The sequence below is a fragment of the Podarcis cretensis genome (genome assembly GCF_951804945.1).
Source record: "Podarcis cretensis genome assembly, chromosome: 9".
Classification (NCBI taxonomy): domain Eukaryota; kingdom Metazoa; phylum Chordata; class Lepidosauria; order Squamata; family Lacertidae; genus Podarcis; species Podarcis cretensis.
Window position 1 is genome coordinate 17172736 of NC_137178.1, and position 16541 is coordinate 17189276.

Below are 16541 nucleotides of genomic sequence, written 5' to 3' on the forward strand. Positions count from 1 at the left end.
GATATGCCAATGTAGTGCCCACCATATCTTGTTGGGCTACAATTTACCTTGCACATTATTCGTGCTTGCAAGCTGTGGCATCTTAAGAAATTTATTGGGTCACATCCTTTTGTAGTCTGGAACATGCTTCATCATAATAATACAGGGGTTGACAACCTTTTTGGAATGCTGGGCGCATTTTGAGAGAATACTGGGGGCGCCAGCCACAAAATTGCAGCTGGGGTAGTGGTGGCATCACACGACATTAAAGAGACAGACGTCACCGACAACCTTATGCTCACCTTGAGAAGTCAGCTGTGACCTGCTGGTCCTGCTTGTGGAGATCACAAAATATTCGTTTTACACATGTGTGCATGCACACTGATGGTGTTGTTGTCCAACAGCAGCAGGGAACATTCCTCAGTATTCACTACCAGTATCACTGCTTAGAAGGTGCCTGCACATTTTGGCTCATAACTTTCTTTCTAGGAGAGCTAGAGACTTGATTGATTGATTGATTGATTGATTGATTGATTGATTGATTTAAATGAAATTTCAGAATCTGGTGCCCAGGGGCACAGTGGAAGAGTTTGGCAACACCATGGGGTCCACAAGCACTGGGTTGGTGACACCTGATCTAATAAGTGGATTCCAGCCTACTCAATCTTGGGCCACAAAAAATGTGTCTGCCTTTACAGGATGCTACTGCATGTTCCCCCCCCAAAAAAAGTTCACTTGCACCCTCTTGAAAAAGGCAGGGCAGACTAGCTCTGTTTTCTTTTTCACTTCGAAATAACAAAATTCAGGAGGTGCTTTCAGTGCTAATTAGGTGGCTGACAATTAAAATATCTTGAGAGCCTCTGCTGTCTTCCTGACAGTCCACCGTTTTCCTGGAAAGTTAACGGTTTATCTGCCTGAGTGATAGGTCTTTTAAATCTATGGTCTACTAAGCTAGAAGCCATGGTTACATTTCACCTTGTCATAGTAGTCTATAATTGCAGGGAACAGCATATTATGGCTTCTCCCTCAGGACAGCAAAACTGATTAAAAGGATGAGAGCAACTAGCACAAGCACTATTCAAACACAGAACCCTCTTGAGATTCAGCTACTGAAATAATCCACCACATAAGAGGTGAGGAGAGTGTGATTGCTATACAAACATAGATACATACATAATGCTTAAGTATTGAATTTTTGCTTCCCTTTCTTTCCAACCTGCTCTTTATTTATTAAGGCATTGTGGTTTCCCCCCCTCTAGATCTCAAGTCCAAAAGCATTGCTGAGCTAGTCAAAGAAATTGTAAGAGAGCAGGTAAAAGCATCCCAGAGTGAAACACAAGAGACAGTGGCCCAGATTTTCAAGATCACGTCTGGTCTGTCTGCAGATCTTGAGAACATCAAACAAATGATCAAAAGCTTGAATGCTTCTCACAACAAATTGGCTGGGGAGATAGAAAGCAGGCCCACGAGGGTAGAAATCCTAGATATAAGGACCCAGATCCTCCATATTGAAGAGGATATAAGCATTACATGTGAGAAGCCAATCGAAGACCTGCAGGAACATCAGAGGTCAATAGAAGCAGCCTTGGAGCATCAAAGTTCAAGGAGCAACATATACTATGAATCTCTGAACAGGACTCTGACTCAAATGAAAGAAGTGCATGAACAGCTGTTGACAGCTGAACGGATCTCAGACCAGAACATCCCAACAGCAGGGAACTCCATAACCGATAACCTTACAGATTACATGGTTGGTCTCCACGAGAAAGTGAAAACACAGAGTCTGATGGTTCTGCAGCTCTATGATGACCTCAGAGTCCAAGACAGCAAGATCAGTAACCTCACCGTAGCATTGGAGATCCAGAGAGATAACTTACATGGAGAGTGCAGCAGCATATTGTCCAAATGCCGGCGGGACTTCCAAACACGACTGAAGGGCATGGAAGAGAACATGCACTCCTTAAATAAAAGCATGGAGAACCTTGTGTTTCCCTTGGATGATAAGATGGACAAGATGAACGAGCAAATTAATGACCTCTGTTACGATATGGAGATCCTCCAGCCTTTGATTGAGCAAGGGGTTCCCTTCAGCCTTACATCGGAATATGAGCAACAGATTGCAATGGACGCTATAAGCAGAAAGCTGGAAAATTTAACCAGTGTTGTGGCAGGACTAAGTTCTACCACTGAAGAACTCATCAAAAGCAAGAAGGAGCTTAAAGATGAGGCTCAGGCTTACAATGAAATCTCTGAGAGGCGTATTAATGAATGTTTCATTTTAATGGAGGATGGCTTAAACAAGACCATGATGGTTATCAACAGTGCCATTGATACTATCCAGGATAACTATGTGCTCAAAGAAACATTGAGTACCATGAAGAATGAAACAAAGGCCTGCTGTAGTAGCGCTGAGAAGATGGAAAGCATATTGACATTAATACCTCGGTTTCAAGAGATGAATGAATCCCTTCAGGTGCTAGTCAATGAGAGCAGGAAAGGTGTCTTTACTTCAAACGCCATCCATTCTTCTTCATCATCTGGTGATCTCAGCATAGTTCGCCATAATCTAAATGCAACATTAAACCTGCAAGAGCATCATCATGACATTGGCCACCTGGATGGAAAGGGGTCACGCTCCACTCAGGAACATGAAGATTATGAAGGTCGCCTGGTGGCAGTGGAAGCAAAAATAACCAAGTTTTTAGCAAACAACTGCATCACAGTAAGAAACATCAAAGCTGCTTCCACAGAAAAGGATAAAGTGATCTCTCTTCAGGTTCAGGCCTTGAGTTCCAGAATCAGGGCGCTAGAAGCCAAATCCATACGCTTCTCTGTGACCATCCCTGTGTTAAACAAGACTGCCTATGAAGCACGGAGCTTGTGTGAGGTTGTCTCCGGAAGCCTGAAGGGAATGAATGCCAGCATCCCCAGGTTAGTGAAAGCCGCTCATCCAGACAACTTGCTATTTCAGAAAGGCTTGCAAGAGCTCACAGAATCCATGCTGGAGGTCAAAGCAGGAACAATCCTATCCAATCTAACCTGGTATGTAGACAAGTCCCTAGATGAGGCAGTGGACACTATTACCAAACGTCTGAAGGCAACTCCTCCTGTTTCTAAAAAGCCAACGCCAGTGAAAAAGATCCCAGTGAGCACGACTGCAAACCAGGCTGGACGAATGCAGAGAAACACAGACACTGCTTCAGAAGCAGGTAAGGCTTTTTAATATTACTACTAGTGACGTTGCCCAAACTTGCAACTTATCCACACGGATTTGTGTAGGGACATAGGAAGATGCCTTATGGCAGCCTTTCTCAACCTGTGGCTCCCCAGATGTTGTTGAACTACAACTCCCATCACCCCTAACTAGCAAGGCCAGAGCTCAGGGATGATGGGAGTTGTAGTCCAACAACATCTGGGAACCCACAGGTTGAGAACCACTGCCTTATGGGAAGTCCATCTAAGCCAGTATTGTTGACACTGGTTGACAATGACTGTTGAAGGTTTCAAGCAAGAGTCCTTCTCAGTCCCATGTGGAGATGTCAAGGTGTGAACCTGGGACTTTTCGCATTCAGCACCTGTGCTCTGCCACTGAACCATGGCCCTTCCCAACTGCATGGCTTGGATGCTATAAGAATCAAATATTATGTTCTTCAAATGCTTTCGGTGCGGAGAATGAGATTCTGCACGTGAGCAGAGAGCCCTGGAAGCCAAAGCTGTAATTTACACTGGGTGCAAATGTTTTTCCTCCCAGGAGGGCATGAAAACATTGCATCCCCTGGTCCACTTGGAACTTGCTGGCAGAGGCCATAACTAGTACACATAAAGCACATCACGCCGCCACCACCATTTTGAATCCAGTTAAGTCCAAAGTTCAAATCCCCAGCAAATCTAGATGGCCCCATAGAGCTGCCATCACTGTCACTTATGGGAATGGTGAAAAGGTGGGGGGCCCACAATTCCTGCATGTGACATTGGCATCGCTGTCAGGAGGGCAACTCTGTGGGATCGCCCCATTGCACCATTTGGTCCTGTGGAATCTCTGTTCCTGTGTCTTCTGTTGAATGGTGACGGCAGAAATTAGGCTTCACACAGGGGTTGGTAAATTAACTGCTGTTTGTGGAGTCCTCTGGCAGGACTCTTGATGTAAGCCTGCAGAAGGGTCTCGCCAAGGGAACAGAGGAAGTGGAGGATGTGCAAGGTGGGTTGTGCTTAAGGAACAGCGTACAGTTAATTCACTGTGGCTGAACAGCGCATTGTTCCGTGATGCTCTGGGGAAATCTAGTCAAATTGTTATGGAGTGTAAGAATGGAATTTGCATCCAGGTCCCTAATTTAGTAGGAAAGGATTGAGTGTGCTTTGCAAGAGGACTGTGGAAATATGGAATCCAGGTCAATCCAGACCAAATTAGCACTAGTTTTTATACCGACCAAATAATCTGAGATCAAATTTAAAACGATATTTCAGGAGAGAAGCCTTTGACAAAATGGCATTGTTTTGTGCACAATAAGGTAAATTGGTGAACGGCAAAGGCATTTTTATTCTTTTATGTCCCCCGTCATCTTTTTCTTTATTTCCATTCCTTCCACCTCGGTGCACACGCTCAAGACATGCCTCGAGTCAAGTGCTTGCAGTTCATCTGATAATCAAGCACGCAGGAAGTTTAAAGTGGATTGGGGCTTCAATAATGTTTCCACTTTATTTCATATCTCGCTGCTTACTCATTCTGCCTTAAACCGCTGGAAGCATTTTCTGCGCAGCAGTGAAACAGCAGAAGTCAGCAGCTGTGTGGATGAAGCGCCTCAGCCTTTTTTGTGGGCTGAACAGCATCTTTCCATGCGAAACTTTACCGTGTTCCAGCCAAAGCTGCTCCTTCACAACAGGCAGTTTTGCATTCAACACATATATGTGACAAAGATTATTTCCAGGACAGTGGGAAGTGGGAGTCGAAATATGAAGCTACCTCAGTCCGCTGGTCCATCTAGCTCAGTATTCCTTATTGGTTTCCAATGATCTCACGTAGGAGTCTTTTTTCACAACTGATACCTGACATTCTTTACTGGAGATGACAGGGGTGGAATCTGTGCTTTTCTGTTTGAAAATCATGTACAGTGGTACCTCGGGTTACATACGCTTTAGGTTACAGACTCTGCTAACCCAGAAATAGTACCTCGGGTTAAGAACTTTGCTTCAGGATGAGAACAGAAATCGGGGTCCGGCGGCGCGGCAGCAGCGGGAGGCCCCATTAGCTAAAGTGGTACTTCAGGTTAAGAACAGTTTCAGGTTAAGAACGGACCTCCGGAATGAATTAAGTAGTTAACCTGAGGTACCACTGTACTTCACCAATGACTTACGGCCCAATGAATTGTTACAGTGTTTATAGAATATGCTATTCTGTTCATAGATTCATAGGATTGTGGAGTTGGAAGGGACCCTGAGGATCATCTAGCCCAACCCCTTGCAATGCAGGAATATACAGCTGTCATATACGGGGATCAAACCGCTTTATCGCCACCATGCTTTAATCCAGTGTTTCCCAACCTTGGGCCTCCAGCTGTTTTTGAACTACAATTCCCATCATCCCTGACCACTGGTCTTGCTAGCTAGGGATGATGGGAGTTGTAGTCTAAAAACAGCTGGAGGCCCAAGGTTGGGATCAACTGAGCTATCCAAGTGAAAAGAATGTGTTCCTTTCTCTAGGTCAGGGGAGCCAGCACAGTGCCTTTCAGATTTTGTTGGACTATAACTCTCATCATTCCTGATCATTGGCTGTGCTGGCTGAGACTGATGGGAATTGGAGTTCAATAATATCTACATTGCCCTGCATTATTGCATAGCCTGCTGGTTTACGGTTACATATTAGTGCTTCCTTAATCAACTCTCATGGCCCATTGGGGAAGAAAGTTGTACTAACTTGTAAGGTAAAGGTTGAAAGGAGCAGGTTGAATGTCTTAAAATATGGGCAGAGAAGGGAAAAGGGCCATGAGCTTTTGGAGCTGGCTAGCCAGAGCCTAAGACTTGCCGATCAGAAGGTCGGCAGTTTGAATCCCCACGATGGGGTGAGCTCCCGTTGCTCGGTCCCTGCTCCTGCCAACCTAACAGTTCGAAAGCACGTCAAAGTGCAAGTAGATAAATAGGTACCGCTCCGGCAGGAAGGTAAACGGTGTTTCTGTGCGCTGCTCTGGTTCGCCAGAAGTGGCTTAGTCATGCTGGCCACATGACCCGGAAGCTGTATGCTGGCTCCCTCGGCCAATAAAGCGAGATGAGCACCGCAACCCCAGAGTCAGTCACGACTGGACCTAATGGTCAGGGGTCCCTTTACCTTTACCTTAGCAATAGGCAGTCATGGTGGAGCTCAAGAAAGCTATATGCTTTTGAGCAGACTGCTGCTGCTATGTCTCTAACTCTGTGAGCGAGTGCACCTACCTGAGATGGTTGGATGGCACCTTGTACGCCTCCTTCCAGCAACTCCTGCAGCTAAACTAGTGCCAAACATATTGCTCTGCTTTCCTTTGGACCACATCCGTGAGTCATCTGGGAAGCCCAGGACCTTTATACACACTATCCAGACTTGCACCCCAGGGTGGGCATTTCGGTGCTGCTATTGCAGCTGTTTGACTTTACCCCTGAAGACACACTCCATGGGCACCCAAGACAGACAGATGCCAACAAGTCATACCAGAATTGCCAAATTATCAATCTGGAATCCTTAGTGGCGTAGCGTGGGGGGTGCAGGGGGGGCTGGCCGCTCCGGGCGCAACATCTGGGGGTTAGGGTTAGGGGGCGCAAATTACTAGCCTTGCCCCGGGTGCTGACAACCCACGCTACGCCACTGCTTATACTAGAGTTCCAGCTTTCTCTGGACTTTAGTCAGAACTCTCAGACAGAGGGGGAGAGTGGTGAAAAACCCCTCCGATCTTAGCATCCTCCTGCCACCCCCTCCCCTTTGTCTCTTGAAGCAGGGCTACACCTGAAGAAACCGTCACAGGAGGGGCACACCACTCAGGTTTCTTCCTGAGCAATTTCTCCCCTGCTTCAACAGACACCTGCTGTCTATCGCACCACCTAGCCTAGTTTAAACAGGTGGAGATTCCCCTTTCTCTGCTCTCTCTCTCTCCCAACCCCTTCCCCTCAGCATTTTTCCACTCTAATTCCCCAGCCACACTGCCAGCAGAGAGCAGCCCGAGATTTACATATTCATTCATTAATTAATAGTATTTATGTGCCACCCATTAACCAAGTACCCTGAGCAGCTTACGGTAACAATAAGAAAAACCATATAAAGGTACAATTCTAAACCACAAAGTAGAATGCATAATGCAGCATTAAAAATTTCAGCAGCGGCAGCAGAGAATAAAAAGAACTCTCTCCGATGACAATTCTGAGCTTTACCTTGGCAAACTGAGAGGGGAGGAGGTGATCTCCTCCAACACTCTGCTGCTGTTGCTATAGGTGGTGTTGCTGTGGGGATGGTGGGGGCAGGGAGGCGAGGGGACCGGCCCTCGATGGGTCAACAAAAGCTTTAAGGCAAAGAAAATCACCTCTCTCTTCAGCCGGTCTGACCCTCTCCCACTCCCACTTTTACTACATGGTAGGAACTGATATCAGGCTCCCCACCGCCCTGGGTGGGGGGAGGGGAACCCAGTTGGCATTATAAGCAGAGCACTGCCCTGATAGAGATGTCAGACAATTCCATCAGAAATAAAAATGGGAGCAGAAATTCCATGGGGGTTCAGGGAAACGTGAGATGGTTTGGTGGGCTGAAGCAGGAGGCAGGGACGGAAGAGGCTTTGCCCCCCTCAATATTTGCTGACAGGAGGCCAAGCCCCCCACCCCAATATCGAGGGGCCCCAAACACACCAGCCTCCAGCCTGCAAACACACCCTCTGCGCTCCCCATTCCTTCCGCTGATGCAACATCACACATGCATCAAGCGTCATGCGCACGATGTCACACTCGCACGACACATGCAGGGCCCCCCAAATCTTGGGCACAAGTAATGCCTTTGGTACAACACCTCTTGAAACAGTCGTGCCTTTCCCCCCCAAAAAAATCCTGAGAGCTGTAGTTTGGTCAGAATGCTGAGAGTTGTTAGAAGACTCTATTCTCCTTACAGAGCTACACCACTGAGCCTCTTGGACTTGCCGATCGGAAGGTCGGCATTTGAATCCCCACAATGTAGTGAGCTCCCGTTGCTCTGTCCCAGCCCCCGCCAGCCTAGGAGTTTGAAAGCACACCAGTATAAGCAGATAAATAGATACCGCTGTGGCGGGAAGGTAAACAGTGTTTCTGTGCACTCTGGCTTCCGTCACGGTGTTCCATTGCACCAGTAGTGACCAGTCATGCTGGCCACATGACCCAGAAAGCTGTCTGTGGACAAATGCCAGCTCCTTCCACCTGAAAGCGAGATGAGCGCCATACCCCCATAGTCGCCTTTGACTGGACTTAACCGTCTAGGGGTCCTTTACCTTACACTTCTCAGAATTCCCTGTGAAGGGGGATTGATTCTTAAACCACTCTGTCAACTGTAACTCTGTGGTTCTAGATTCAGGTAGGTAGCCGTGTTGGTCTGACACAGTCAAAATAAATAAGAAAATAAGAAAATTGTCCAGCAGCACCTTAGAGACCAACTAAGTTTGTTCTGGGTATAAGCTTTCATGTGCATGCACACTTCTTCAGATTCTTCTGTGAGTACTCTTAATGAACTACAGCTCCCAGAATTCTTTGGGGGGAAGACACAACTGTTTAAAGTGGCATCACAGTGATTTAAATGTATGGTTTGAATGTGACCCTAAAGTTTCTCATGAACAGCTTGCACCTGGGCAGCAGACTGAGCAGGCACATACAGGTCCACACTTTCCCGCCATGCTGAAGTGTATTTCTATTTAAATTCTAGTAATTATGTCTAACATTTGCATGGATAGATATAAATTAACACATGCACATTTTATGTAAATTGGTGTCTTCTCTTTTGGTGAGGCCAAAATGGACATTCTAATTGCCCATCTTCATTCTCTCCCTTCTCTAAGGTAACCCATTTTCACAGCTTTTCTTCCAGCGTTAGTCTATTTCTCTTTGAGAGAAGGAGAGGTGGACATATAGGGAGAAAGATAGCAATTGGAGGTCAGTGTGAGGGAGAGGCTTGAGTTTTCTTTTTCCAATTTTTTTTTGTCTCCAGGCTTTCTAAACCACCTGCTGCTCTGACCCCTAAACCTTCCCCCCTTCTACTCCCATAGTCTGAGTCTCTAGAAACCCAACAAGCCTTCTGGGGGAAATGGAGGCCACAAAATATTTATCCATTCTTACATTTGCGCCTCACTATTCCGCCAAAGAGTCTACATGGTTCTCCTTCTCTCCATTTTATCCTTGCCATGACACCCCTGTGAGGTAGATTAGGCTGGCCTGGCTGAGTGAGCATCGTGGTTGAGCTGGGATTCGAACCCTGGTCTCCCACCGTCCTAGGCTACCCAATATGCCACGCCGGCTCTCAAAAATGTTTAGCTGTAAATGCCAACCGCATCCGGTGGCGTCCCAAACACCGAGGCATCCACTGTTGCTTTGTTGTTGTTCGGTGCCAAAAGCGCCTTTGTGAACATCTTTTGCACTCTGAGTTTTAATTGCGAGAGATTGATCGTTACCCTAATTCAGTTTGACTCTTCATGCTTCAACTTTGCATATTCAGTGCAATAGGGCAGGAGACAGATGAAAGGGGTTTTTGTTGTTTGCGATTTAGCACAGAGGGAAAGCACTGACTCTGTCTCAGAGAAAATGGAGTAGCTACAACAGCAGCAACTTCTTATTGCTGCAGTACCAGCGGCCCTCCCCATACCGAACTCTTGTCAGTGGGAAAGAGGTCAGTACATGCCATCCCTGCTCATTCAGTCCTTAGGTCCCCTTAGGTGATGGACAAAAATAAGCCGTTTGGCCATCCTGAAACAAATTGAAATAGCTTCCCATCATTATTACATTGGTTCACAGACTATTGAGACAGAGGCAATGTGGATCTTTTATTTACACAGAGCTGATATGTGGCACACTGGTGGCCTCAAGGCATCGTCATACGATGCACATAGCATACCCAGCAGCTTCCCCTCAAAAAGCTCAACTTTTGTGTCCGAATTTTTTACTTCTTGAAATATGGCAACCCTACTCCACCCCCAATAACCAGACAACATTCTACGTTGTCTGAGCTCCTTTCTGATTACTTTTGTCTTCTCTCACACATCCCTTTCCGTTTTCCACCACACACACACTACTAAAGAGGATGGCAGCATTTTGGCTGTATAAAGATCCACAAGAGCCCGGATAGCTCCGTTGATTAGAGCGTGGTGCTGATAATGGCAAGGTTGCAGGTCCGATCCCCATATGGAACAGCTGCATATCCCTTCATTGCAGAATGTTGGACTGGAATCAGCGGTTCTCAACCTGTGGGTCCCCAGATGTTGTTGGACTACAACTCCCATCATCCCTGAGCTCTGGCCTTGCTAGCCCAAAACCTTACTAGATGATCCTCAAAGTCCTTTCCAACTCTACAATTCTATGATTCTATGTAGAGGATAAACTCCTTATTAGTATGTAGAACAAGTGGGACCTGCAACAAAATGTTGCAGTATGAAATCCTCCTGATCAGTGTTCCAGTCAATCCACAATGACCGCGTCCAAGACACTTTGTTTCATTCCTGTTCCAACTCATCCATTTCTTACTCTCTCTCTCTCTCTCTCTCTCTCACACACACACACAGCCAGTAGCATTCAGTGGCTACTGAGCATGCTCAATCTTCATTGGGCTGTCTTGAGGTATGGTTCCTCACCCCCTTTTTTGGTTTCTCACTCCCCCTGAAAAGCAGGATACATGATCACACTAGAGAGGATAGGCCAAAGAGGGCTTCAAATGATGTAAAGGAAATGTAAAGGAAATTCACCTTAATGTGGTACAGTGGTTAGAGTGTCAGACTAGGACCTGGGAGACCAGGGTTCAAATTCCCACTGAGCTAGAAGCTCACATGGGACTCACATTATTGTATACAATTAATCTCCGTCCACAGAGACAACTAGACCGCTGTTTTGGGTTTCTCTTTATCTTCATCATATCTTCATCTCTTTATTATATGGAAGTTGCAAGTGCCAGGGGTGTGGCTTTAGGGCGCTGCCTAGGGTGGCAGTTGACACACCGCCCGAAAAAGAGGATATGCACCACTGTAAAAGAGGACCACCAATCTGCATAGAATTTGCATGTGCTAATTTATATGCATCTAAATGCAAATTTGAAAATAATTAGCAGAATTTGAATTTCACAGAAGGGAAGCCAATTACTTACCCATGCAAATCACTCCCCTCAAATCTTTAAATTGATTTGCACCCCAATAAGATCACCCAAATAAGTTCTTACTCAATTAATTTATCACCGAGATCATCTAGAAATCAATCTGAAATCAATTTCCCTTTATTAACTACCCCCATTCAATTCAATCATCACATCATTACCCCACTAATAAAATTCAAAATAAATAGGGCACACATTGTGATTCCCTTCAGGTGGTAGGGGGGGATTTTTATTGCTAGTCAAGGTGGCCAGTGGGTGGTCTATCTTTTTCTTTTCTGTCCCCACCCACATTAAAATAGAAGGCAAAGTAACTCTATGTAGTGGCAACCATCTTTCTCTCTCTCTCTCTCTCTCTCTCTCTCTCTCTCTCTCTCTGTGTGTGTGTGTGTGTGTGTGTGTGTGTGTGTAACAAATTCCCTGGAAAGAAAATGGAAATTTCCCTTCTGAGACTCGGACATTGAGGTTTCAACTCACAGAGCATCAGCAGTGAGTCTTTCTTTTGGCTCAAGTAAGTGGGGGGAAAGAAGAAGGAGAAAAAAGGACCATCCACTGGCATATCATCTCCTCCCATGTTTCTGGCACCGGCCATAGGGAAAATCTATTTCTGGATATCCATTTAAATATTGATTGGGCTATTTCATAGAAGAGAGGACACCATACCATGTTGTCCCTGCCCCACTCCTTCATCCATGCACTCGAAAACACTTGCAGGAGACTAGAATGCACATTTATGTATCACAACAAAATAGGAAATGCATCGCTGGTGAAGAGGGTGGATATTTACATAAAACTTGCGTATGCTAATCTTTGTGCGTGGGAGCCAATTTAGAAAGTTATTTCTGTATAGGCATAGCTACAAACTTGGAAATGATGGCTGTCATTTAAAGAGTAAAATACAGCACATCTCCATAGTGGGGAAGATAGTGGCTAGGGGGCTCATGTGCCTGCTCAGTTCAGTTCTAAAGCCCTCACACTTCTTTCTTTGGGTACTTCTTCTTTACACCAGACTTGGGCTGGACAGCCCTTCAAAGGGAAGACTGTCCTACAGGTCACAGTAGTGGGGATAAGCTGAAGAAGGGACTCAGAATGATGTCAAGGAGATATAATTTAGCTTACACTTTCCCCATAGTGTTGTGTAGTGGTTAGAGTGCCAAACTAGGGCCTGTGAGACCATGGTTTCAGCCAGTGAGGTGGGGACAGTCCAACCCAGCCACTGCCCCTCAGCCTAACCTACTTCATAGGGTCGTTGTGAGGATAAAACGAGGGGGGGCAAGAACCATGCACTCCTTGGAGGAAAAGGCAGTATATGCAAGTCATAAATACATAAATGTGATGGGATTTTTGTTGCTGCTGCTGTTGTTATCAGGCAGCTTTAACCAAGCATTTTCCTTCCAGATGTTTTGGGCCACAACCCCAGCTGGCTGGAGGTGATGGGAGTTGTACAGTGGTGCCTCAGGTTACATACGTTTTAGGTTACATACACTTCAGGTTACAGACTCCGCTAACCCAGATATAGTGCTTGAGGTTAAGAACTTTGCTTCAGGATGAGAACAGAAATCGTGCTCTGGCGTTAAAAACAGTTTCAGGTTAAGTACAGACCTCCGGAACGAATTAAGTACTTAACCTGAGGTACCACTGTAATCTGAAACATCTGGAAGGAAAAAGCTTGGTCAAGGCTAACATGAGGCATCTCCCATTTATGTGACCCTTACCTGTGGCCTGAAGCCATGCTGTCCAAACCTAGGTTTGCCCCCACAGTGAGAACATGCAGTAGCACCTGGTGTGTATGTTGATTTCCTCCAATCTCTGGGCAAACCCTAAATATGAAGCTAAGTGAGGCAGCTTTTCCTCTTCTTCTCTTGGCACTCGAACTGCACTCCTACATTGCTTTATCCTGAGCCTTATTGTTGTGATAGATGAGATGCAATGTGTTCGCAGGGGGGAAGCGGCGAGAGAAAATAATTACTTAAGTCGGACAGAAACTCCTTGGCGTGTTGCAGTCCATAACCCTCATCTGTCTACCCCCAGGAGCAGTGTGTTGTGGGGGGAGGTCCCCCCCCCACTTTGCACAAAGCGCACAAAGCTTTGCATTCAGCCTGGCAAGCTCAAATCCATCACCGTCGAAGTGCTGCGACCGAGGAGCGCCATGGCATCTGAAATGACTGGGCTGGAAATTAAAGATAGCTCAGAGTGCCGATGAAGTGCCTGTGAAAAGAGGCAATTCCACACATCTGCCAGCAATCAGTGCTTATTCTGAAACACCCTTTTCATCACCCCACACCTAGCCTGCTTCTTGAGCGTTCCTGGGCTTTATTTCTTTCAAGTTTCAGAGGCTGGCCCACTTGGCAATCTCATCGCAAAAATGTGCATACCCCTATTGTCACTGCGTAGGACTCTTAAGAGCTGGAATTGTTGAATAGTCTCCGGCAATTCAATTTGTCTAATCCCCAGATGACAGAGAGCTGTGATTTACAGTGGACAGTTCAAGGGGAAAGGGGAATTGTCCCTCACACTTCAGCCCGGTTTATCCATGGCATAGAATCAAGCGATAATCAAGTTTTACTGTGATTGTACCTCTTCAGTCTGTAGGGATGCAGGTGGCACTGTGGGTTAAACCACAGAGCCTAGAACTTGCCAATCAGAAGGTTGGCAGTTCGAATCCCTGCAATGGGGTGAGCTTCTGTTGCTCTGTCCCTGCTCCTGCCAATCTAGCAGTTCGAAAGCACATCCAAGTGCAAGTAGATAAATAGGTACCACTCCGGCGGGAAGGTAAACGGCATTTCCGTGCGCTGCTCTGGTTCGCCAGAAGCGGCTTAGTCATGCTGGCCACATGACCCGGAAGCTGTACGCCGGCTCCCTTGGTCAATAAAGCGAGATGAGCGCCGCAACTCCAGAGTTGGCCACGACTGGACCTAATGGTCAGGGGTCCCTTTACCTTTACCTTACCTCTTCAGTCTACAGCAGGTGGGAGAAACCTTTGGCCCTGCAGATCTTGATGAACTGCAACCCCCATCAGACCCTGCAAGCATGACCAACATCCAAGGATGATGGGAGTTGTAGTTCACCAACATATGGAAGGTTCCCCACACCTGGCCTACAGATAGAAGCAGAGCCGGCCGGCCTTTGAAGTAGGGTGAGGTAGCTGCAGCAGAAGTGCAAGAGATGATGGTCCACCTGCCCCACCGCTTCTGCCACCAGCAGAATGCCCCCTCTCACTGGAAGCGTTCCAGTGTGTGGTGTTGTCTTCCCCACCCCTCAGTGATGCAGAGGGGACATTCCAACGCACCATGTTGCCACTCGTCTTCCCCACTCCTGGGGCAGAGAGGTGAGCATCAAAGCCTTGTGGAAATCTCACCGAGTTTGGCAAGCATGTGTATGTTCTGGCATGAGGAGGAAGTAGAGGGCAGGGCATAGAAGCAGTGTGGGGGCAGGAAGCAGTACATTCCTTTTTTCTCCTCATGTGGCAAAGGAGGGTGGGCCGCCTGTGAATAGGAGCTCTTTAGTACTTGCTAGTTTGTAAGGTGGCACACTTACCTCTGCCATGTCTTTAATGCATGATCTCTACACCAGTGGTGGCCAAACTTGGCCCTTCAGCTGTTTTTGGACTACAACTCCCATCATCCCTAGCTAACAGGACCAGTGGTCAGGGATGATGGGAACTGTAGTCCCAAAACAGCTGAAGGGCCAAGTTTGGCCACCACTGCTCTACACAGACACCTGCATGTGTTGAGAGCCTCCTGCTGAAGTACACAAATGGTATGATTCAGGTTTCTGTATGTACAGATGCCCACCTCACGTGGCATATTATGCCTGGGAGAGCCTTTGCCCAATCTTTAATTTCAAGATGCTTCCAGCTCTGCCCTAGGATAATTGCATGGCCTGGGGCAAGCGACTCAAAGGGAGGTCCCCATCTGTAAAATGGGAGCAGGATTGTAAAGCACTAGTAAAGGTAAAGGTACCCCTGCCCGTACGGGCCAGTCTTGCCAGACTCTGGGGTTGGTGCGCCCATCTCACTCAAGAGGCCGGGGGCCAGCGCTGTCCGGAGACACTTCCGGGTCACGTGGCCAGCGTGACATCGCTGCTCTGGCCAGAGCCAGAGCCGCACACGGAAACGCCGTTTACCTTCCCGCTAGTAAGCGGTCCCTATTTATCTACTTGCACCCAGGGGTGCTTTCGAACTGCTAGGTTGGCAGGCGCTGGGACCGAACGACGGGAGCGCACCCCGCCGCAGGGATTCGAACCGCCGACCTTTCGATCGGCAAGCCCTAGGCGCTGAGGCTTTTACCCACAGCACCACCTGTGTTCCCTTTGTAAAGCACTAAGTAGCATATAAATGAGGGATAAAATACTATTTGACAGTATGTTTGGACATGGAGGCTGGGACTGAGTGCTTCCCTCATGCCTTGGATTGGCAGAAATGAGGAGCAATTAGCCAGTCGAGACCCAGTCAGTGGCAGCAAGCAGTGTCTGACTAAATTCCCCAGTGGCAAATAATATTAAGCAAAAACACCACTACCACACAATCCTGGGAAATGGTGTAATTTATATGCAAATAAACAATGGTGGTTGTCTTTCTCCCCATATCGCCTCTAACTTGAGATTCAGATACAGCTAGGGAAGAGATGGGGTAGGAAGCTGCAATCTGGAAGTCTTTGCAAAGCTCCTTGCTTCTGTGCCTTCATGTCCTTCTCTCCCATTCAATGCAGGTGATTATCTGAGCTGCAGCAGCTCCCCGTGCCAAAATGGGGGGACCTGTGTCAATGAGAGGAAGAGCTTTGTCTGCGCTTGCCGCTATCCTTTCGGAGGAGCCAACTGCAGCACGAAGATGGTGGCGGAAAACGCTCCTACAAGTATAGGCGAGTATAAGTGCGACCTAAGCCATCCCTTTGCCTGTGCCTCTTCTGCTATAGATCAGAGATTATGAGACCCAAGTTCTCTCTCCTAGTTCCTCTCGACAAAGGCTCCCCAGTGGCAGAGTCATGGCTTTCTCTCTCTCCTTTAAAGCACTCAGTTCATGATGAGAGTCCGCAATCCCCCGTTTTGATGCGTCCCACATCACAAAGTATAAAATTTGATTTCTTTCACAAGCCTGTCCATAAAAAAAAAAAAATAGCAAGCAGCCCTATGGAGGGATTGAACAAGATGGTTGTCAGCTGAGCAGCGCTATCATAAATAGGCCAGAGCAAGCTGGCAATTTTTTTGTTACAGAGGCTGTGAAATTGCATTATTGGGAAATTACGCA

The 16541-nt window shown here is 46.9% G+C and overlaps 1 protein-coding gene across 2 annotated transcripts in view; it reads left to right on the top strand.

Annotated features, from left to right (window-relative positions):
* MMRN1 (multimerin 1) overlaps positions 1-16541 on the top strand; it is a 73830-nt gene that overhangs the window by 50319 nt on the left and 6970 nt on the right. For both annotated transcript variants that reach the window (XM_079990697.1, XM_079990696.1), the window contains exons 6-7: positions 1239-3188; positions 16006-16155. In XM_079990697.1, the coding sequence (XP_079846823.1) occupies positions 1239-3188; positions 16006-16155 (2100 nt within the window). The remainder of the gene's footprint in view (positions 1-1238; positions 3189-16005; positions 16156-16541) is intronic.